General features: G+C 38.5%; 1 protein-coding gene across 1 annotated transcript in view; it reads right to left on the reverse strand.

Moving 5' to 3' along the window:
• Nucleotides 1-23,871, reverse strand: part of LOC122806873 (tubulin monoglycylase TTLL3-like) — a 406,187-nt gene that overhangs the window by 160,006 nt on the left and 222,310 nt on the right. The window contains exon 9 of the mRNA XM_044077644.1: nucleotides 21,689-21,817. Coding sequence (XP_043933579.1) covers nucleotides 21,689-21,817 — 129 coding nt within the window. The remainder of the gene's footprint in view (nucleotides 1-21,688; nucleotides 21,818-23,871) is intronic.

The raw sequence follows: 23,871 nt of genomic DNA on the forward strand, positions 1-23,871 counted from the left end.
TTGCCTATACTAAGTAGTATCTTCATAATTGCTTTGTTTTTCAGGACCTTTCTTTCCAATTCTCTGACAGTATTATTTCCTCATTAGTCTGATCTATATAATACCACTGTTTGTGACACTGTCTTGCAAACTTTGACTTAAATGCAGTATTTGCACGTTTTTCAGACTGCTGGACTCTGCACGACTTTTACCTCACTCTCCTTTTAGAAGATGTAAATATTCTGTATCTAAAAGGTATGAATTAAGCAAAGACTTTTTAGCTGATACATGTAATGTACCTTTAACTGGCCACCCATATTAAGTAATAATCCAAATACCAAATGTTATATTAGTTCATTTTATTTCTCCTAAATGCATATATAAATTACTGCAGTTCTCATTTACTCTTTTCTTTCTAAATTGTATTGTGTTATCATTGCATGCTTTTCGCTGGATTATTTCTTCTCTGAACTCCACTAAAAATGTGACTTTTCAGTTGAGAAATTAATTAACAAACTGGTTATCTGGCAAATATGAACTTATTAACAGACACCAGGACATCACTGAGAGGGTCACGTTACAAATGATCAATATGTATTTGTTTGGTTCTTAGTCTACCGTTCTAAGTTCCCTAATTTCACCCTTCACTGATCATGCTGTCACTGCACAATCACAGTTCCTGCATGTGCTATATTCACCATTGCAGGGTGTTTCCCCTTTCCTTGTGGTTGTGCAATTGTGGAGTTAACATGCTGAAGTAATGAGGTTGTGGGGTAAAAGACCCACATATAGATTGCAGGGGTACTTGCCCTTTGCAAAAACACAGTGTTTTGGTTGTGCAGCTTAGTTTTATGGGTAGCAGTATTTCTGATTGTTTACTGCTTCACATTTGCCAGTGCTAGGGCTTGGAAGTCCATCACAATAAATCCAATTGAGTGAGAAACACGCAAATGCATTTCTACTGTTTTTTTTTTGCTGCAGAGTAACATTATATCACCTGTGTATAAAGTGCTTCATTATTGGTGAAATCTAGGGTTAAGGAGTTTAATAACAGGGTGAAAGGGAAGGGGCCCATAATTTGAGTGGCAAAGCTAATTGGTAGAAGTATGAGGAACGGTGCCAAAATCCTTGTTGAAGGCTATGAAGATGGTTGCAGAGAAGATTCGAGTTTATAAACATTGTGACATTCATTAAGGCAAGCAGTATTCATACATGTTTCTCTTAAGCCATTCTAGTCTACAATAAGCTGACCATTTGTAAGGTGGTGTATGAGAAGTAAAAATGGGAAGATAATTACAGGTGTGGCAGGATTAAGAATAACGAGTAAGAGCATGAATCCGCTGGAAAATTAAGTCGGTAACTAACAGCAGAAGGAACTTAATTATCTCTTAGCATGAATCAGATGGAAGAAAAGTCTCATACACAAAGACATGTTAGATATGAGCAAGAACCAAAAAGATTATATTTGCACTATGTACAGGCTCATATAGGTTCATAGGTGTTTACTAGGCTAACAACCACAAGGGCCTTTTTAAGCTTAGCCATGCATCTTAAATCTCTGACAAGTTCAGATACCCTTGATAAGTGTAAGAAGGGGTTTGGAAGATGAAGTGTTTACAAGCAAGGGGCCTGGGAGATGAACCACTTACATTTACCTGTGTCCTTTAGAGACATAGGTGCCAAACCAGGGATGAATTTTCTGTGCCCCATTCAATTGTCCAAGTTGCTCTTGAATAGTAAGATTAGCACCAATGAACGCACAGCAAAACAGGGTAACCACAAAAAAAGCACCAAATCCAAACGGTGGAGGACTTTCACAGAGTTTATTAAAAACTTTCTAAAACGAACTGAGAAATGGCCTCTAAGCCAAGGTAAAATACAAAGACAAAAAACAGTAGGTTAAGCGCTTTTCGTCCGGATTATATCTGGACTTCTTCAGACCTATATAGATATAATCCGGGCAGAAAGCGCTTAACCTACTGTATTTTGTCTTTGTATTTTACCTTGGCTTAGAGGCCGTTTCTCAGTTTGTTTTAAAAAGTTTTAATAAACTCTGTGGAAGTCCTCCACCGTTTGGATTTGGTGCTTTTTTTGTGGTTACCTTGCTCTTGAATAGTGATAGGGAGGGACTCTGCTACACATAGTTTGGGAGCCTGTTCCAGAGACTGTGTAGTCTCTGAGATACATAACTGTCTCTCCAGCAGGTCTTATTTACATCACAGACAAGGTTTAAGTCTTTAGAATGTGTAATTCTGGTGCTGTTTGTTTTGCAGATATGTGGGAGGTCTGTCAGAGTGGGGTCTAACAATGCCCTGCATGCAGGCATAGATCTCCCCTCAAAAGCCTGTAGGAGACAGAATACAAGGTTAGGGCCTTGAGCTAGTCTACATAGGACATTTTACTTATGTCCCTTATTCTTAAAGTAGGGAACCTCTGTGGACATTCCAATTGTTGAATATGCCTGGTTAGGTACATGCCAAAGTGAGCACTGTACTCAGTGATAGGTCTGATGAATGCCAAATACAGTGAAACAATGACTTCCTTGGACTTAGATGCCATACCTTTGTTTATAAGTTGCACAACATAGAATGATTTCCTCACTACTGTAGACACATGATGGTCAAAGGCTAGATTACTGTGTATGTGTGTACCTACGTCCCTGACTACTGGGTCAACTGTAAGGGGTGTGTTGTTAATATGATAGTTACCAGGGGTACTTCCCAAAGGATACTATTATGCATTTCTTGGCATTTAGTTTTAGTCCATGGCTCTGACACCAGTTGTTTGTCTGTGTCAGCTCTTGCTGGAGAACATTTGTGTTAGTGTGGGAGTCAATAGCAGCTCCTAATTTGCAATCATCTACAAATTTAGTCAGCCAGAGATCATTGACATTGGCCTTGACTTCAGAGAAGTAGATACCAAAAAGGAGCAGTCCAAGGACTGATCCTTGAGGGACTCCACTTGTGACTGTCCTCTTTCTAGAGGTGGACTCTCCAATTCTAACTTTCTGGGTCCTGTCTGTGAGCCAGTTGGATATCCACCAGGTGACATACGGGTTTGTACCTAACTTCTTGGGTTTGTCAACAATGCTTGAGTGGGGTGTTGTGTCAAATGCCCTGGCCAGGTCAAGGTAGGCAGTGTGAACCATTCTTCCCTCATCCGTTGCTTTAGTGACCTTCTCAATGAAGTCCACCAGGTTGAGTAGGCATGACCTGCCCTTGACAAAACCAAACAGGGTCGGGTCCAGTGACTGGAGGTTTACTATATCACTATTGATCATTTCCATAATAATTCTTTCTATGGCTTTGCATATAAGACTAGTGAAACTTATGGGTCTGTAGTTTCCAAGGACTGTAGATGGCTCACCTTTGTGCACAGGGATGTCTGTTTCTACTCTCCACTCATGAGGTATGAAGGCTGTTTGGAGGCTACAATTAAATACCAATTGCAAAGGGCTTGATATGTCATGGTTCATGCTATTTAGAAGGCATCCCAGGAATATTGTCTGGGTCCACTAATGCAGTGTTCTTGGCCTTAGAGAGAACAGTAAGAACCTGTTCTTGGGTGATAGCAGGGGGAGTTATATTTGATGGTATTACCTGAGGGAAGGTTGAGGGGGAGAGAGGGGTAAAGTTGGAGCTGAATTTATAGGCCAGTAGGTTTTATATATCTTCTGGCACAGTATAGGTGGCTCCATTTACAATGAGCTCTGCACATAATTGTGTATTGCTTTTGAGGTTGCGGACATAGCTAAAGAATGCCTTGTGTTTGTCCTTGGCCTTGGAGGACAAATTTACCTTAGATATGGCTTTAGTAGACTTTGTTTGTCCTCTTGAGCTGCTTGTTTAGTTTAATGAGAGTGCCTTTATCCTGCTGGGTGTTGCACCTGCTAATTTTTGACATAATTTTCTTCCTTTTGTTATACAGCCTAATGATTTTGTGATTCCATCAGGGTGGCTTGGTTTTTGAGTTAGTTCTGTACTTCTTCCTGGTGGGTACAGCTGCTGCCTCTATGCAGCTATTAACGTGCTGGTACAAGATTTCTGTGAACAGTTCTGCATAGGCAGAAGTGTTCTGAGGGTTTATGGGGGCTTGAAATTTTGCCAGATTATCGCTTAAGTTAGCCTTAGACTACATCCTGAATATTCCACATTTAGCTTGTGGTCCAGGTTTTATTTTTAATTCAAAGGAGACCATTTTTGTGGTCTGACCTTACCAGAGAAGACATTACAGTAGGGGGTGTGCGGCCCTCTACGATATTAGTCAGGACCAGATCCAGTATGATTGCACCTCTGGTTGGTGTATTGACAATCTGGCCCAGGGAGTTTGTGTTTACAAAATCCAGGAATCTCTGTGCCTGTGAGTTTGGTGTCATACAGGATTCCCAGTTAACAGTGGGGTAATTAAAGTAGTCCATGAATATGGTATTGGGGTGGATAGTGAGCGTTTCCAATAAGTTTAAATACAAGGTATGGGTTTCCTGCATCATAGAGGGGGGACCTATAGCTTGCAAGAAATTGGTACTGGATTTTGCTTATGATGATTTTAACACGGAGCAGCCAAAGTGCACCTCCACCTTTAGTCCCTGTCTGTGTAGTAGCTGGTCTAAATGTCTGGAAGGCATTATAACCTTATACTGTTGGTGTGATCTCCATGGCTTTAAACCATGTCTCAGTGATAGCATTCTCTAGGGTGAAGACAGCTTCTAGGGAGTAGAGATTTTTTTTAGACTCCTAGCACTGAGCAGTAATGTTTTTAGATTTTCTTGGTTTTGACTTGCAATGAAAGAAGTACTTTCAGTTTGTCATTGCCTAAAAAAGGCATATGGGAAAGATAACGGTTTATCTAATATTCAAAAATCTAGAGGGGAGAAGTGCAGTCCATCCCTGGCAAAGCAGCATGCTCTGTTGAACATCTCCTTCCATGGTGACAAATATTGCACCCCCTTAGAATGACACCAGAACTAAGCCACTTATTAAAGTCATCTTTTGTTGTGGCATCATCCTTGGATAAAGTAAAATGCTGCACAATGCTAGGCCCATACCAGCCTGAGACACATATTCCGAGAGCTCCATGATCTCTCTTCATATAACCTAGGGAGGTATGTCTCAGGTCATTTACTCCCACATGGACTATGACTGAGTCATACTGGTACTTGTGATCCAATGACCTGAATGCATGGTTATGTGGTGGATCCTAGCCCCTCATAAGCAACTGTCTGTGACTTTCTCCTTACTCAACCTGATGAGAGGGACATTAGTGTGTCTCATGATGGAGTCCCCAATGACCAGAAAGTTGGATTGTGTGGTGGATTGTTTTATGCACTTACAAGTAGAGGCTCCATGAGATGTGGGTCTATGTGTTGATGTGCGTGTTATTTTCAATGAGTGCATTTGTGGCTGCTGAGGGTATTTGTTATGGGTACTTCATCTAGGAGGTCTTTGGGGTTTAGGGAGGTTACATTTATGTTCCTCAGCATATATCGGTCTATATGTCTGCTTTGATTTGTGTGTGTTGGGTGCAGCGTATGTACTACTGACAACCTTATTGACATTAGGAGCGCTTTTATGTAAGAGGTTTGCCTCCAGTGACATTGTGTAAATACATCTCTCACATACCATATCAGTTTGTTCGAGAATTAACTTGTCAGTTAACATGAGGCAGTTTCTGCATTGCCTTAGGATGCCCATATTCACCAAGCTGGTAAAGGAGGTAGTGGGAAAGTTCATATCCATGGCAACAGACCCTTTTTTATTGATTAGACAGTTGGAGTGAGAATATAAAGCAACGTCAGTAGTATCCAGTTTACATCTTTGGGGACAGTGCTTGTCACTGCAAACTAGTTGTCCTGTGTGCAACTAGGTACTGGTGAAATTTCAATCATGATTTTACAGGAAAAATGACACTCAGTGTGTCTGTGTCTGTACTGGCAACTGCCTGGCTACTACTAGTGCTGGTCTCACCATGGCTTCACTCTTCGGGGATGCAATGCTCCTTTGCTTTTTTTTTCTCTCTCACCAGAAGTAAAACTTTAGCACCAATCCCAAGATGAGAAGCAGGCCACAGCCAGTTTTGTGATCCACAATCTTGTCCCAGATAATACAAGGGATCTGTAGACTTGTTGTAGTTTTTTCCTGGTAGATGTCCTGAACAGCAACCAGACCAATCAGGAATGTCAAGCACAGCCACTTACTGTCCATCCAGAAACAGTCAGGAATCACTGCACTCAATTACCTTTTGATCATATTGTGACATCATTGTTGGTAATTGTAGAATACTGCTCAAGGATAGGTTCACACCTGCTGCAGACACATATTCTGAGAGCTCCATCATGTCTGTCTTCATATAGTCCACAGAGATATGTCACAAGTCATTTTCACTTACGTGTACAATGACGATGCCATGTGTGTACTTGTGGTACAGGGACTTGAGTGCTTGTGTGATGTGTTGAATCCTGCTGCCTGATGGGCAACTGACCATGACCCTCTCCTTGCAGACCCTAATGAGTGGTGCATTGCTATGTCCTGCTGTGGAGTCAACTATAGCACATTGGATTGTGTGGAGGCTTGCCTTATGGGCTTTTGACCTGAGACAATGTGACTCTTGTATATATGTTTCAGGATGGCTCCTGCCTGTATGTTTGTGAGGTTGCTGAGGGTACTTGCTTCTTAGGTTACATTTAGGAGACCTTTGTGGTGAATACAGTGATGGACAAAGTATGAAACTCTGAGGAACATTACAGTCCAGAAGGTAAGAAATGGAGGAGTTAATCACAGAGACTATTCTTTGTGTTTGTCCAGAAAGATGGGAGATGGACCAGCTCAAGACACTAGTGGTGATGCCACAGTTATAGTCCAGACAATCCAGCAGACTAGAATGGTCTACTGTAGACCATTATATGTAGACCATAAAATGTAGACAAAAGATCAAGTAGGAACAGACCAGACTGATATCACTTATCGTTTGCCATACGGTGATTAAGACCATAATGAGGCCCATTGCAGTAAAATATCTTGTTCAAATTCTGAACTGGAATGGATTGTTGATGTTATTGTTTCTCAAATAAGATACCAGCTGTAAATGTACTTTCTCAAAGGGAAGGCTTGAGATAAGTCAATAATAATCCAGTTTGTGGGGATCTACACTAGCCAGGTATCATCCCCACTATAGGTAAATGGCCACAGGGAACAAAGGAATGCCAGACATAGGGAAGGGAATGCTGATTGCCAGCTGGACGAGAACAGAAAAAGTCTTAGAAACAAACAAACCAAAATGAAAAAGGCATACTAAGCAATTTTAAACTGCCTTTCAAACTCTGTCTTCAGAACACACTACAATAACATACCCCACTGAATCGTTTTAACTGCATGAATAATTCAAAAGGCAGCTTGTTTACATACCACTTCCTTTACTGCTGTACTAGTCAACTACATGCCTCCATGATCAATCAAGTCACATTACTCAATGTTATTCAGGGGTAAAACCAGACTTCCAGGAGGCCATTTCAAGATGTCTTCTGAAACTATCAGTGGTTGGGACTCTCAACCAATCGAGGACAAATTTCAACAAAATCAGGGACAAGTCAAGAAAAAATCAGGGACACTTTTAAAATATTAGTTCTATTAACTTGAAACATCGACAGAATCAAAACATATGAATTAATACACATTTTCTGAAGTAAAATAAGTCTATAACTCTTAATTATTGTCATTATTCATTAAGTGTAATTCACCACCTTTCCTCCAAAAGTCACTAGTTTTAGGAGGGATTAAGAGGGACAGAGCTAAAATTTGAGTCAAAATCACGGAAGTCCCTGAAAATCAGGGACAGTTGAGAGGTACTTGGGAGCTCAGTCTTTGGATAATTCTGTCACCGTTCAAAACAACTGAAATGCCTTTCTGGAGAGCATAGCTATTAGAATAAAGTGGCCACATCCATTTTTCAACTTTTTGATGATTCACTTTACAGTTCCATATTATCCCCTTTTTCACAGAACTATCGTTTTGCTTGCCATAATGTGTTAGGAAAACTTTTAAAATTCTTACCTTTGAGAACTTTTTAACAACAACTACAGAATGAACAAGGATGTTTAAAATTGGGTCATTGTTGTCTGTATATTACACTATTTTTATATACAGACATTTTAAATGTTAAAATTAATTTGTAATTTTGTCTTTTACAATACATTTCTAACACCCTGTAAAACAAAAAAACATTAATAGTTTTTAAGAAGCTAGGACTCTGTAATTCTTTGTAATCTTCTAGGCAAGTTGAAATGTTAGTTCAAATAAAGAGTTATTACTAGGTTAGCTATGTTTTAACCCTAAATTACTAGAGTCATTTGAATGAGGTTTCAGAAATAAAGAATGTTTGGCAGTTTATGACTCACACTACTTAGAACTACTACAGATCTAGCAATGTCAAAGAATGGTTCAGTATTGCATTTTTTAAAAATATATTATTTTGGAAGCTACATTTTATTTTGAACTCATATACGAGCATTATGTTAGCTGGTTGTTGCCCCTTTTGTAGGCTGTATTATTCTCCAGACTCCTCTTAAATGCTGAGCAACTGCATAGCACTCTCTCAACATTAGATGTCCTTATACCCTTCCTGGGTTAGACAAAAACTTTTCCACTATATCATTCGCTCAAGGCTCATTTTATGATTTTTTTTTCTATTATCATTGCAAGACTGTTTAAACTGAATACTTTTGAGTGGTGGACTATTATCACAAATGACAAAAAAAGTCTTCTCAAAGAAAGGGTTCACTGTATTGGATGATGTGGCTCTTGCAGCACTACAACTGGAAGGAAAGTAATTCCATCTGTTAATGCAATAAATAATATTGCTTGTATATTGGGTGATAACAATTGGCAATTAATTTCATCCAGGTAGAAGAAAGGCAAAAGTTAAGGATATTGTCTAAATTAAAGAAAAGTATCTAATTTCCTAAATTATAAGTTGTACTGTTTCATGTTCTTGCATTCCATTTCTGAATGTAAAAAAATAAAATAAAAAGAATATTGCCTAAATATATGTTGCAAATAAAGTTATCTTGTTTTCTATTCCTGAAACCTTTCAATTATCTCACCATCAACTGGGAAACCTACTCTAGCCTAAGTCACTAGTGCAAAAGTTCCTTGACTTTGTTAACTCAAATGCCCTGGAACAATTTGTTCAAACAATAAGAGGAACAAAACATACTAGTCCTAGTCCTCTCTAACATGACAAACAGATGCACAATCTCAACTGTCGGACTGCATTAGTTAAATCTAACCACAGATCAGTCGCCTCTGAACTGGCACTAACACCGGAATTCACAAAGGGTGAAGTCAGACGAAAAAACTTCACCAAAGTAAACAATACCCTCCTGGAGAATGTATAAATGCATTCAAAGCCCCACCCTGAGCTGCAAGTGGTAACTACACCAAAGCTTACATCGCAGCCCTCTTCAATCAGTTGTATAAGTGTATAGATTCAGCTGTTCTAGAGAGAATTAAAGTTGGAGCCCCAAGGAAAAACAAGTGCCCTGGTGGATATACAGCATCAACAAACTGCAACAAATCCAAAAAGTTGCTGTCTAAGAAAACCAAGGTGAGGCCCCAAAAATGGAAAAGCCTCTTCCTCAGTCTCAATAGCAATTAAGACAACATGTCAAATTCTCTAAGGGTAACTTTGAGAAAAACGTAGCAATCACAGCCAAGGATAGTCATAAGGCCTTTTACAGCTACTTACATAGCTTAAAAGGTAGGACCCAAGCATATCCTGAACTAGTGACTAACGGTATCACACACACTGATCTCACAGAGATAGAAAACCTGCTAGTGGACAGATTTGGTGAAAATTTTATTCCCTTACCCCCTCCAAACTTATCACAAACCTTGCCCCCAACCCCCCCACCCCCACCCCACTCTACATATCCAAAGAGCAGGTTATCAAAGCCTTGTCTAAGGCAAAAAACACAGCTTCCATGAGACCAGACAGCATCCCAGGCTGTCTTCTAAATAAACTAAAACATGAGTTACCATCACCATTAAATGTCCTATTCAATCACAGCCTAACCACTAGCTTTGTTTCCTGCAGAATGGAGAACTGCAACAGTTATCCTCCTCCACAAACACCCAGGGGAATTACAGACCCATAAGTCTGACCAGTCTGATCTATAAAGCCATAGAATGTATCATCATGGACCTCATAAATAAAGACAAAGGTGACCTCCAAATCCAGGATCCAACCCAATTAGGCTTCATCAAGGGCAGATTCTGCCTGTTAAACCTGGTGGATTTCTTCAAAAATGTGTCCAGGGCCATTGACAAGGGTAAATCTGTGCACACAGCATACCTGGACTTGGCAAAGGCCTTTGACACAATCCCACACTCAGGCATTACCAAACTTATCAAACTGAATGTAAACCCCTTTGTTGTAAGATGGATTGCCATCTGGCTCACAAACTGGTCATACCCTATCAAAATGGGTGACTCCACATCAACCAGCAGACCTGTCAACTGCAGGGTGCCACAAGAGTCAGTGATGGGCTCCCTGCTGTTTGGTATATACTTCTCCGAAGTTTAGGCCAATACTAAGGGGCTGCGGCTGACCAAGTCTGCAGATGACTGCAAACTGGGTGCAATTATTGAATCCCCAAATTATGTCAGTATATTTCAGGAGGGTCTTACGCAGACCAACGACTGGTGTCTTAGTCATGTTCTCAAACTGAATGCAAAGAAATGCATCATCATTCCCTTCGGTAAAAACAATGTCTCCTCACACTATCAAATTAACAGCCATACCCTATGCACCTATGAAGTGGTAAGAGATCTGGGCTCACAGGTAAACTGCAACCTTATCTTTGACCACCATGTGTCTACTGTAGTAAGGAAGGCTTTATATGTAGTACACTTTATTAGCAACGGTATCAACTGTAGAGCAAAGGATGCTATAACCCCTCTATACTCATCACTAATCAGGGCCATAATTCAGTATAACGCCCTTTTCAGCATGTACCATACAAAGCACCTGCAGCAATTGGAGAGCCCTCAGACGTTTCTAACTAAGATCATCAACGGACTCCAGCATGTGCCTTACATAGACCGACTAAAGTCCCTGTCACTATACTCAGTATCATATAGACTTTTTAGAGGAGACATGCCTTGCTTACAGAGTAATCTCTAACCCAAACCTAATGAATTTGCTACACATCCATAAACCAAACGGGACTAGAGCTACCTATTCCATGGACCTAAATATGGCCGGTGACTTGAATAGGACATGCTGGAGGGACAGATTTGTTTCCCAGCAACTGCCATGTCTTTGGAATTGGCTACCAGTTCATATGAAGCTGAACACCTCTACGACACTGTTCAAAAGGAACCAGAATGAGTAGATGGGGCACCATAAATTCTCACCAGGGATAGTGGCCACAATCCTCCTGGACATGGGCAGTCATTAATAAATACATCCTGGGTATTGACTAGACTATATATGGTATTATACTGAGATGAAATGGCTATGCTTGAAATGACCTCCAGATCAATAGCCTAGTAACCTCCTATGATCCTATGAAAAATTGTTTCATGTTCTTGCATTGCACTTCTAAATGTAAAAAAATTCAAAACTATACATTTTTTTCTTTGGCTGAAAATACTTTCCTGCAATTTTGCTACATGTTCATATATCTGATATACAATATCAGAGATGAGTATAAAATAGAGGAAAGTTCATTTTTATTAATTTATAGTTATTATTTCTCTTTTTCCAGAAGGCTCCCTATTGAAATGTTGGTACTCGAAATGCCAAGTGCTGACATGCTGAAAAAAAAAGATTGGAAATCCAGGAGAAGAGCAAATCTCAAATATTGGTCTTCTCCTTAAAACTGCTTTTTTGCAGGGCATAAGTCCCCCTGGACCCCCCCCCCAAACTTATATATATATATATATATATATATATATATATATATATAGTTCCCCTTCACAAGATCGAGTTACTGAAAGATCAAAATTCATAAGCTGGAACCCAGAATCTTGAGTTTCCATTAACTCGAAATTGTGAAGGGAAGAGAGCCAAACAAAACAAAAGAAGTTCACTTACATGTATGCAGGGGGCCGAGTCCCCCTGCACTCCCCCTGCTTAAATATATCAGCTTTGTGACCGCACTATAGCGGGGGAACGGAAATTCTCCCATTGTGCACTTTTGCATACAGCACGGAATGGGAGATTTCCCTCATCCCCGTTGTAGTGCGATCTCAGAGTTGGTATATTTAAGTAGGAGGGCTTGCCCCCCCTGCAAAAACATTGTAAAGACATTTTTGGAATGTCTGTATGGTACGCTTTAGAATTTTGAGTTGGTGAAAACTTGAGATTCTGGGCTTGAGCTTATGAATTTCGATGTTTCAGCAATTTGAGATTCTAAAGGGGAAGTATATATATATATATATATATATATATATATATATATATATATATATATATATATCAGCTCCAAGATTATCATACCTTGGAGACAAGGGAATATTCCAGGAAATGGCCATCTCAGACTTTGTATATCTAAGTTAGCTTTTTTCAGCCATTCACTCTCCTCATTTCAGGACTCTCTCTAGTGGGTCCCAAGAATTCAAATGGTTGCCATTTCGGAACCCTGTAGCCATAAGTACTGAACTACAAGGAAGAACTGCAGAAGATAGGTGCAGTTCTATTAGCATAATTAGCTCAAAAAGTAATAGAACAAAAAAGAGAATGAAGTCAATTGCAATAACTGTGCTTTCATTAAGGCATTAACAGTTATATTTAATGCTGTTTTATAGTCATTACACGTTGCCATCCAGCTTTTCCATCATGGTCCTAAGCAAATTGTATCATATTTACTGTCAAAATTGTGTAGGATTGGTATCTTTAGAGATATATTTCTTATTGCAATATTTTAGTATTAGAAACTGGCTGCCTATCTGTTTTACTCACTGGCTGATGTAATTAGCTTTGTCCCCCTGCAAGGTACACCCTCCCTAACCTATATTGGTGTCCACATACCTGGATGAAAGAGCAAGCACTCCTCAACAGTTACCAGTTCTGATCCCCCTCCAAAACTGTGTCCCACCAATAACAGGAACAGAAAAATAATGCATTGGTTTAAATAACAATTAACAATTCTAGGCTTCTTTTACTTAGCATATATGAAGATCTGCTGGTGGTGATAAGGCACAATAAAAGGAGATGAAAGGTGGTGGAGAGGGCCCATCTCAAGATAAGGCACAACAAATGGAGATGAAAGGTGGTGGAGAGGGCCCATATCAAAGATCACTTGATGCAGTTAGTATTCACATACCTGTAATTCCTTAAACTAAGGGACCTAGCACAGATGACTGACACTGGGAAGAATTACAGGTAATGTGTGTGGGTGTGCCTTCTTTGAAGGTTGGGCATTGGGCTGGCAACTCAACACCATAAAAATTCACTGCCAGCCATTAGCGGACCGAAGTTCCGCTGTGGCAACCCCTAACCGGGAAAAGCCGAAAAACAATTTATAGAATGAAGAGAGATTGTACAGACAAGCTCAAAGAAACTCAGGACAAGATGTGCTGATGAATATCCTTTCCAAAGGGAATCTGTTCGGGAATGGAGATTCATGCTGTACTTGTTAGATGTACATGTGAACTGTTGATATTGCACAAATGTTAGTGGAGGACACTTTTGCTGAAACACCTGAAGAATACAGACAATGACCTAACTGAATGGCTGTCAGCAGCATCTACTAGAGGCTTATCGTGCTGTCTATGGCAGAGTATAACACAATGAGCTAGCCATGCAGAAAGGGTTTGCTTGGGCACAGAAAAAGGATGTTCTCAGTATCAAAGCAAAGGAAACTTTCAGTTTGCCTATGTATGTTCATAGGCCCCTATCATATAGAAACTAAATGCACTGTGAATGTTGATGGTAGGGGGGAGGGACTGAATTCTCAACAGTTTAAGCCTGATAGAAGAAAACTGGGACCTGGACTTGCAGAATTAGAGGCAAATACAAAATGATTTTCAGAAGTAAGAGTCGGTTGTCCTGAGGTAGTCCTTGTCTAAATGGAAAAACAAATAGGGCTTCTTACCTATCATAACCTGCAGCTCACAACTACATTGATCAGAATGGATGCCTATCAAACAGAGGGCTTTTCAGGGCATGATATCAAATAATGGAGGAGAAAGCATGTGAATCACAAAATTCAAGTCAAGCGTAGTGGTGGGAACAAGGGGCTTATGGGTGTCATAAGGCAAAGGATTCCTGTTAGCAGCTGATTTGTTGCTCAGTGCTGAGCCATGGTTATGTTGTCCACCAAATCATTTAGGGCCATCAGTCAAAATAATGACTTTAGTGGTTGTGCAGGTAGGGTGAAAGACAAATATATGCCTAAAGTATAGCAGACAATAGTCTGCATTCTTAGTAACTATAAATTGAAGACAGCTAGACCACATGAACAGGAATCTCTTCTCTGGCTCATAAAATGTTGTGTAGTACCATACAGCATCTCAGGATTTCTGCCAGAATATTCAGCAGAAAAATACCTCTCAACTGTCCAGAGTTTTGCAGAATGTCCAGATTTTTGGCTCGTGTTTTTGGTCTGTTCCTCATAAAATTTGTGGTTTTCTGGCAAATCACTGAGATGATCTGAGGACTGAAGTCGTTAAATAATGACATACGTTTGAGTTTCAGACTTCAAATCCTTCATACAATGTATGTTAAAGCAATCCCTGTTACTCTAGCAACTTTCTAAGTTTATAAGAGCAATATTTAAATTATATGCCTATTTTTGGCCTTTGTCCCCCCCATTTTGTGTGGCTTTGTACAGATTTCTTGCACTAAGAGGCTGAGTGGTATGAGCAGAAACAAAGCCATCAGTGGAGTGACAAGTCATGTGGATTAGGCGATTCTTGTCCATTTTTATTTAATTTCTCCAAGTCTTTTGGGTTTCCAACACTATGACAGGAATGGACCCCATTCCTAAGTCAAAGTATGATCAATGTTCATGAAATTAGTATTGTTTCACTCTTTGATGTCAGCCAAAAGTACTCTTCAGAGCACCCACAATGTGCCCAGTAATGACTCCTTCTGCACTTTGTATGGGGTGACGTGGATTGGTAACATATCTAAATATGACTGTAAATTCTTTTTTAAAACCCGTTGCTGCTACTACTATTGGAACTGTCTGGGTATCTTTCTTCCACATTGCTCTCATTTCTGCCTGCAGATCCTGGTATTTTATGACTTTGTGTCTCTTTGTATGCAAGACACTATAGTCACTGGGTGTGGCGATTTCAATGACCAATGCTACTTTTATCTTCTTTTCTTGGACCACTATATCCGTTTTTTTTAGCATTTTATTTTATCTTTTGAACTGTTGGTAATGGGTGATCCCATGTGATATAAACTTCATCATTTTTATGATGCTTTGTGGCTCATGTTTCCAGTGTTTTTCAGCCACTTCGATACCATAATATTTGCACAATCTCCAGTGTAACAGTCTTGCCACATTATTATGCCTTTCAGTATACAGTCCCTCTGCCATTAGTGTGTCGCAACCAGCAACAAGGTGTGTGACTGTTTCCAATTCGGTTTTACAAAACCTACATATGTCTGTTTCTCCCACATGTTCAATGGACTTTGTAAACAAGCATGTACATAGCCCACTGTCTTGGGCTGCCAATATTAACCTTTCATTTCTTGATGTGAATTCACCTCTTCTTAACCATTCCTGTGTTCGTTCTTGATCAACATGAGGTTTTCTCTACTTGCAACTATATTTATGTTTTTTACACATTTCTTGCCTTTTCATCTGGTCCTTTCCCTTGTATTCTTTCTTTTTTTTTTTTGGCACATTCAGTTGCTGCCTGGTTTTTATCCACTTCTGGTTTGATTTCCATTCCTGCCAGATGTCGACATGCTTCTGCTAAACTAAGCAGAGACATCACCTTAGATTTATTCTATTCATGTATCAAAACTTTCACTATATTCGGATCTTGTGAGGTCAGTAAATATGTGTGGAGTCCCATGATTGCAGATCTATACATGTAATCAATTTCAAGGTGGCCCATCACTCCTTTGGAACGGGGAATATATAATCTTGGTATACACTGATTTTTATAAATCATTTGGTGAGCATGAAGCATCCTTCTTGTTTTAATATGTAATCTACACAACACTTTTTGAGGCCAGTCAATCACTCCAAAACTGTATGTTAGGAGAGGAAGAGCAAATTGATTTATAGCTTGGATCTTGTACCTAGATGTCAATGCTGTTCTCAGGATTAATTTAAGTCTTCTAAAGTATTCCTTACTGAGTTTTATTCACATTTGTTCATGTTTTATTGATGATCCTTCATCGATTCCCAAGTATTTATACACTCCCTCTTGCTCAAGTTCTTTTATATCACATTATTGTCCCAAACTGATGTTTTCCCTGGTGCTGCAGTTTTCCTGCTTTAAAGGTTGCTTTTGCACATTTATCAAGACCAAATTACATTCTAATACAATCTGAAAAAGTTTTGACAACCTGCAGCTGTGCTTTCAGTTCCTCATCTGGTGAGCTATACAGTTTTAAATCGTCGACAAAGAGAAGATGAGAAGTTATTAGACTGTTGTTTTCTAGGAGCCAAATTGCAGCCATGGCCTAAGCTGTTAAGTAAACAGCTTAATGGATTAATGGCAAGGCAGAATAGCAATGGTGACAGAGAATCACCCTGGAATATCCCCCTTTTTTCATTTTTATCCCTGGGATAATATTCTGTCCTTTATCGTGGCTTAATTGCAAAGTGGTCTGCCATTTTTTCATGTTTACTGTAATGTAGTCAATCAGTGTAGGGTGTATCTTATACATTTTTAAGCATTCTTTTATCCATGAATGTGGGATACTATCAAATGCTTTTTTCTAGTCAATCCATGCCATACTTAAGATTCTTCCCCTTTTTACAGTTCTCCACTATGACTTTATTTAACAACAAATAATCCTTTGTTCCATATGACTTTCTTTTATTGCCTTTTTGTTCTACTGCCATAATTACGTTTTCTTCTGAATGAATATAAACTCGGTCGACATCAGTTCCCGTGTATAGTTTATACATCGTTGGAAGGCAAGTTATTGGCCTATAATTTTTAGGGTAGCTTGCAGGTTCACTCTTAAGTAAGAGCATTGTTTTACCTGTTGTTAGCCAGGTTGGTGTCTGTTCGGGGTGCGCATATAAATAGTTCTTACTCATGGCTAAATCCTCGTGCAAAGATGTTAATACTTTTATCCAAAAGTTAGGTACTGCATCTGGGCCTGGGGTTTTCCAGTTAGAGGCATTTCTTAACTTTGTTTCAATCTCTCTGGCTGTTACTTCATCCTGTTTCATATCCTGTACCGTTAAACTTCTTATTCTTTCTTTTACTTCTTCTATCTATTTAGCATATTTGTTATGTTCCACAGGATCTTGATAAATACTTCTCCAAAATGTATCTACTTTCTCTTTTTTTTGGGGGGGGGGGGGTCTTTCAATTCTTTTTACTTTATTTCCCAATTCTTTTTATCTTATTTCCCAATTATCTGTAAAACTTTTTTGGGTCATCAGTAAATCACTTATTTTGTTCCTTTCCCTTATATTTATCTGTGTACCTTCTAGGTTTTCCCCCATGCTGAAATGTTTAGTTTGTTATTTGTGATAGTGCATGATAGAGCCTGCTCTTTTAGTATTTTTGTTGATCTTTTCCCTCTTCTATAATCTTCTAACAGTGACATTTCCTGTCTTAATTGCTTTATAGTTTTCTCTGTTTAATACTTCTATGATGGTATTCGATTTCTCCCCTTCCTTTCCCTCACTACGCTGTGATCTTGTGGTAGAACTTTATCAGTTATTAATTTAGCTGCACAGTAATATATCCTGTTTACTTCTGTTATACCACATGGATCTCTATGAACAGTCCTAATTACTGCATTCATTTGTTTTATCAGACTTCTGACTTTTGGGGTTTTATTGACCTTCTGCAGTCTATTTCTCTAATTGATTTTAATATATCCATCCATGTCCATTAAATCAAGCAACTCTTCTTTTAACACATTTTCTTTCAAACTGAGGGCACATCCTTGTTTTCCATTTCCTGTGGGCATTCTATAGAAACTTCTATAGCGTCTTCCTGTGGCACATTCTCTTCAATTTCATCCTGTGCCATCCATTGCTCTGTCATATGGGAACTCACTGGCCCATCACTCCTCAGCATTGACTGCATCAGAGTTTCCACAGTTTCCTGTTTCTTACCTTGCTGTCTAGCTTCAAGTGAACATTTATCCTGGTTTCCTGTGGAAGGCTTTAAAACATCTTGATATGGCACTTGACCAATTGCTTCCTGTTCCACTGGTTTCCCCTTAATTTGGATATACATTGCTGTATCCTGTTGTGGTACTTTCTGCATTTGATTTTCTACACTAAATCCCTCTCTTTGCAACTGCTCTATAACCTCAATTTCTATTTCTTTGACTTCTCCATTACTCATCTTTTTTTCTACTTTTCCTCTTAGTCTCCTTATTTTTGTATTGTAATGTTTTCCATATCTAGATTCCTTTGCCTGTAGTTCTTTTCAAATATCTTTGGCTGCTCTTTTTATATTGGTTAGTTTTGCTTTCTACTTTGCATAAATATTACACCTTATTAAATCTCTTTTCCTTTCCCCTGTCTATATTTCTTCTTCACGTGTCTCCTGATCTTCTTGCTTTTCCTTATTCTGGGGACTCACTCCATCATGCTGTGATGTAGTCTGTGTTAGACCTTCTACACTAAATCCTTCACTTCACAGGCACTCCATAACTTCAACTTCTATTTCTTTAACTTTTGCTTTGCTAATGGTCTTTTCTACATTACATTGGATCTATATCAGAACATCGAGGTTTTAAAACTTCGAATGTTCTAATATCGACCCATTTTAATCGAATGCTAACACCGAATTCTTTCCTAGGGAAAGAATTTGGTTGGCCAGTTCTGTGGCTTCACTATTTTCAGCGCTGTGGTGGAGATTTACGGGTCGGGTTCAGGTAAGTGTGCAATTGTGTGTTTGTTAGGATTAGGGCGTGAGTTAAGTGAATTAGGGTTAGGGCGTGGGTTAGGTGAGTTAGGGTTAAGGTGCAGGTTAAGTGAATTAGGTTTAGGGGCGGGTTAAGTGAGTTAGGGTTAGGACGCGGGTTAGGTGAGTGTGCGATAGTGATGGACCTTAGGGTTAGGGTTTGGGTTAAGGTAAGTGGATAGATAGTAGTGTATATATAGTTTAGTGTAGGGTTAGTTGTAGGATTATAAGTGTATGTGTGTGTACTGATGTTTTTAGGTGTGCTTGTGTTGTGTGTATGTGTTTTGGAATAGTGAATTTTTTCCTTGGGGAAAAAATTTGCTGTTCTGAATGTTCGATATTATGTGGTTTAGATATTTTAGGTTCGATGAAATAGCATTCGCTATTTTCATTTTTCGATAATGTGATATAAATGCATTACATCTTTGTGCTATTAATCTTTTTATTGTGAACATTTCCATATCTGGATGCTTTTGCCTGTATTTCTCTTTGAATATCTTTGAGACTACCTTCTTTATATTAGTTAATTTGGCTTTCTCCTTTGCATAAATATTGCACCATATCAAATCTCTCTTTCTTTCACATGTCCATATTTCTTTTTTATATTTTTCAAATATCTCTAGGTTTTGTTGTTTATATTTTCACACTTACTCAGATGCTTCTTTTTCCAGACAGATCAAAGTTTATTGATCTATATACTGTTTTTCAAAAATCTATTGTATTAATGAACACAAATTTTTATTTGAAGCTTCTGACAGTTTTTCTTGGGGAAGTATTTTTCTTTCCTCTAATTTCCCTCTTAATCTTTTTGTACATCGTATGCCTGAAAATTCTGGGCTCTTTTTATAATGGTAACAATACATAATTTCTTTCTTATCCTCAATAGTCCACTCTATTGTCTTTATGGCTCTTCTTTGGCCAATCAATTTTTGTGGCCTGCTACTTCCTTCTACAACAGGGTGGCCATCTTCTCCCTGGGCCTGGGCTGGCCCCATTGTAGGAATGTTTCCTTATTTTGAGCATTCTACATTGTCATTTTTTCTAGTCCTGGCAACAGTGCACTTACCAGGATTGGGCATTTTCTTATCCTGGGTCTTGTGCACCCAGCTATCTTTTTTTTGTTTTTGACTTACTTCTGTCCATGATATATGCTATATAAATACAGTCTATATATCAGTGTCACCTTGGTGAGATTTTGAGAAAAACAGGGCCCACCTCGCGAAGGTATGCACCAAGACCTGAGGATGAATTCAATTTCAGCACTACTACTCTCCTTTGCTTGCTGACTTTTCATCTCTCCATTAAGACCCATTAGGTGATGATGAGTCTGACATAGTCAAATAGAGTTAAGAGTCGGTAATTTCTCCACAGCCACCAAGGAGGCAGTCTGCCTGAAACTTTGCCAAAATAGGAGGAAGAAAGGAAAGGAAAATAAATTGAATGTGGGAAAAAAAATCCCTTTCAACAAAGAGCAAATACACATGGGGTCCTGCAGAAGTTTGAAAGATCAGCATTTTTATAACAACCAGGCTAATTTCTGACTACGGCACTGTTTTTGGCAGAATGAGTTTCAATGCAAGATAGGAATCCAGCTCAGTGTATCCACTTGAACACCTCACTCCCCTGATATGTGTATTGCCTCAAGAACGTTTAAATTCATACTGTCCCAATCCCCTCTCAAACATTATCTTCAAGCAGAAGAGATAAGAAAATATTCCCACCTGCTTTTTTCAGATAGAAAACTATGGATTAACTGTCTTACTTGGCCAAGAATGGTTTTGGTTCCACTGAATTCCAATACTATGATTTTAGACCAGTAGTCTCCTGTTGCTACTTTTAAGATAAATCTTAAGTTATATAAAGGCAACCACTTTCATACAGATCATTTAGGGTGCACAGGGTCAAAATAAAGGTAATATAATATTTATTTTTAATGCGCATTTTTTGCAAAAATTATAGCAACAAATGGCATCAAACATTTATCCCTCAGTCTGTTTTCCTCTTCTGCAGCATTCCCTTGCTAAATATAATTGTTACTCAATCCTTACAACTTTGGGAAAAGGCCACCACCCTCTTCCAAAGTTTTTTTCTGTTTCACTTGTTAAATGATGTATGAATGTGGTACAATGACTTGTATATCCCCCCCCCCAAAAAAATGCAGTTACCTCTTATATCATGGTCACAAATGTTCCAGGACAATTCTTCAAACTCTATATGTGCATCAAGAAAAGGGGCTTCAGGGAAAAAGAATTATATAACTGTTCTAACACATTTATTTAAGTCAGAATAAGTAAAAACAAATGCAAGATATTAAGCAAATCATGTCCACATAAATAAAAAAAAATCTCACATTGATCAAAGTGGTAGTAAGAATATTGATGGGCATTTGGACAAGTCTGTGCTATAATTTATGTTCTTAACATCCTGATCGAATCATTGCATGCAGAAACAAATGCCAAGTTACTTGTTTTAGGTTTCAGGAATGTTGTTGATGCAAGGGCAATTTCAATCCCTTTTTCACACCCACGCATTCTAAGCCTTTCAATGGAAATGTGGTTATATATAAAAAGTTAAATCACAGATCATTATATATTTCACAGTGATGACTATTAATGGTAATAGTGATAAACGTATCCATTTACCTCTGCCTGGAACTAAGCTTTGTGTTTCTTCCTGTTCACTGATGGTGGTATCTTCATATATGGATGTTCGATGGCTCCTCTCAGTGACCAGCTTCAACACACTACGAGCTGCTGTCAAGTGAAAATCTTCTGTAAGAGAAATATATTAGAGGTCAGCCCAGACTTGCACCCTGACCTCACATTTGCATTCTTAGCCATTTGCCCTTCTTAGTGACTAAGCGCCTGCAGACAGTGGTAGATTCAAACAACAGGCCTGGATGACTCCATACAAAAATAATAACTAATGCTATGTTTGTTTCTGTACAGCAACAAAAGCAAAGCACTGAAGTAGATATATGAAACGAGATTCCTCTAGGATACATGGTTTTATAAATAAGGCAAAATTCCCAAATCTATGCACCTTAATTCAGTTAAGCATATTACTGTCTGATAATTTAAATTACTGCACATGATATACTTGCAATAAATTCTGCCTCTAAAGGCAATGGGTAATCTGCATCTCAAACTCTAATATAATTTTTTATTCATTTTTATGTCATGTTTGTGTGCCACAGCAATTAAAACATTAAAAAGCACACATTACTGTCATAATATATATAAAATATAATTATAACAATATAATATATTTATGTTTTTGCTGGCTCTTTCATTTGTCACTTTTAACAAAACTAAGAGCTAGGCCTTTGTTGCAAACTGAATGTTTTGGAAATGCAGCAGCATGTGTATATCTATATATATATATATATATATATATATATATATATATATATATATATATATATATATATATATATATATATGGAAAAAGCTCAAACCAAGTCCCAAAAAGATGTGAAAAAAACGCAACCCAATATGGAGGGAACTGCTGAGAATAAATCAGAGCAAGTAAACGTGTTGACAAATGCAGGTATAGGTCTCCAAAAAGCACACAAGTATGTAATCCAAGAAATCCAAGTTTAATCAACGTAAGCGCTTTCGCGGTCCTGCCGCTTCTTCAGACGTGAATAAAAACATATAATAACTGCCATCATAAGTAGTAAAATTCAAAAAACGTCATTTCCTAAACAATTACAAAAAACGTCACTTCCATATCTAAGTACTACAAAACTACAAAGAGTACAAAGTCTGTAGGAACTACAAAAACCATAAGGACACTCATGAATAACAAATGAATTAAAAAGGCAGGTCGCCCAAATATAACTTTAGACATAGTTTATAACAAATAAAGAAATAGATCAAAGTGCATTATAGGAATGGATAATAATTCACCTAATAGATCTGTCCTTTAATGTTGGCTTCAAAGGAACAGATTCATTGAGGCCCCTACCCCAATGAGCAGCTAACCGAAGAATCCATCGGGTTTCTGCTGCTTCAGTACGATTAACAAGGTCACCACCCCTCAGACAAATAGGCTGTACGTGTAGTACTTGAAACAAAAAAGTGTGATGATCACAAGAAAGCATATGCTTAGACACTGCACTACAATTATCTCCCCTAGCAAAACAATACATGTGATCACGGATCCGCTCTCTCAGGGACCTATTAGATTTGCCCACATAAAATTTAAAACACACTTGACAGCAAGCCACATATACGATGTTGCGTGTATTACAGTCTGAAATACATTTAATTTCCCATAGCTTGCCATCATTGGGACTGCGGAAAAACCTAGAGGTATCTATGTACCTACACTGAGGGCATTGACCACACTTGCTAGTACCATATAAATCAACCCTATCGTTCAGAGTGTAAGCTGTAGATAAGGGGGGAAAACAGAGGTGCTGCTTTAAATTCTTGGTATTAGTATAAGTATACTGTGGGCAATTACCAACTAATTCCTGAATATCACTGTCTATAGTCAGTATGTTCCAGTTATTTACCAGTGCTTGATGGACAACAAAATTATTATTAGCAAATGGTATGACCATAGATAACTGTCTGGTAGCGCGTACTCTATTGGATATAGTACGCTTAGAACTTGAAAAATAAGGTTTGCCTAAACTTGTCCTCAAAGTAGTGACATTCTGGCAGACAGATTCAACCTTATCACGAATGTAACCTCTATTACAAAAATGGTTCTTAAGAGCTGAAAGCTCATGCTGAAAGGATGTATCATCAGAGCAAAGGCGTGAAACTCTTAACGCCTGCCCTCTAACTATATTGTCAAACATCCTAGGTGGATG

Source organism: Protopterus annectens, chromosome 7.part0 (assembly GCF_019279795.1).
Source record: "Protopterus annectens isolate FY-2018-M chromosome 7.part0, PAN1.0, whole genome shotgun sequence".
Lineage (NCBI taxonomy): Eukaryota > Metazoa > Chordata > Ceratodontiformes > Protopteridae > Protopterus > Protopterus annectens.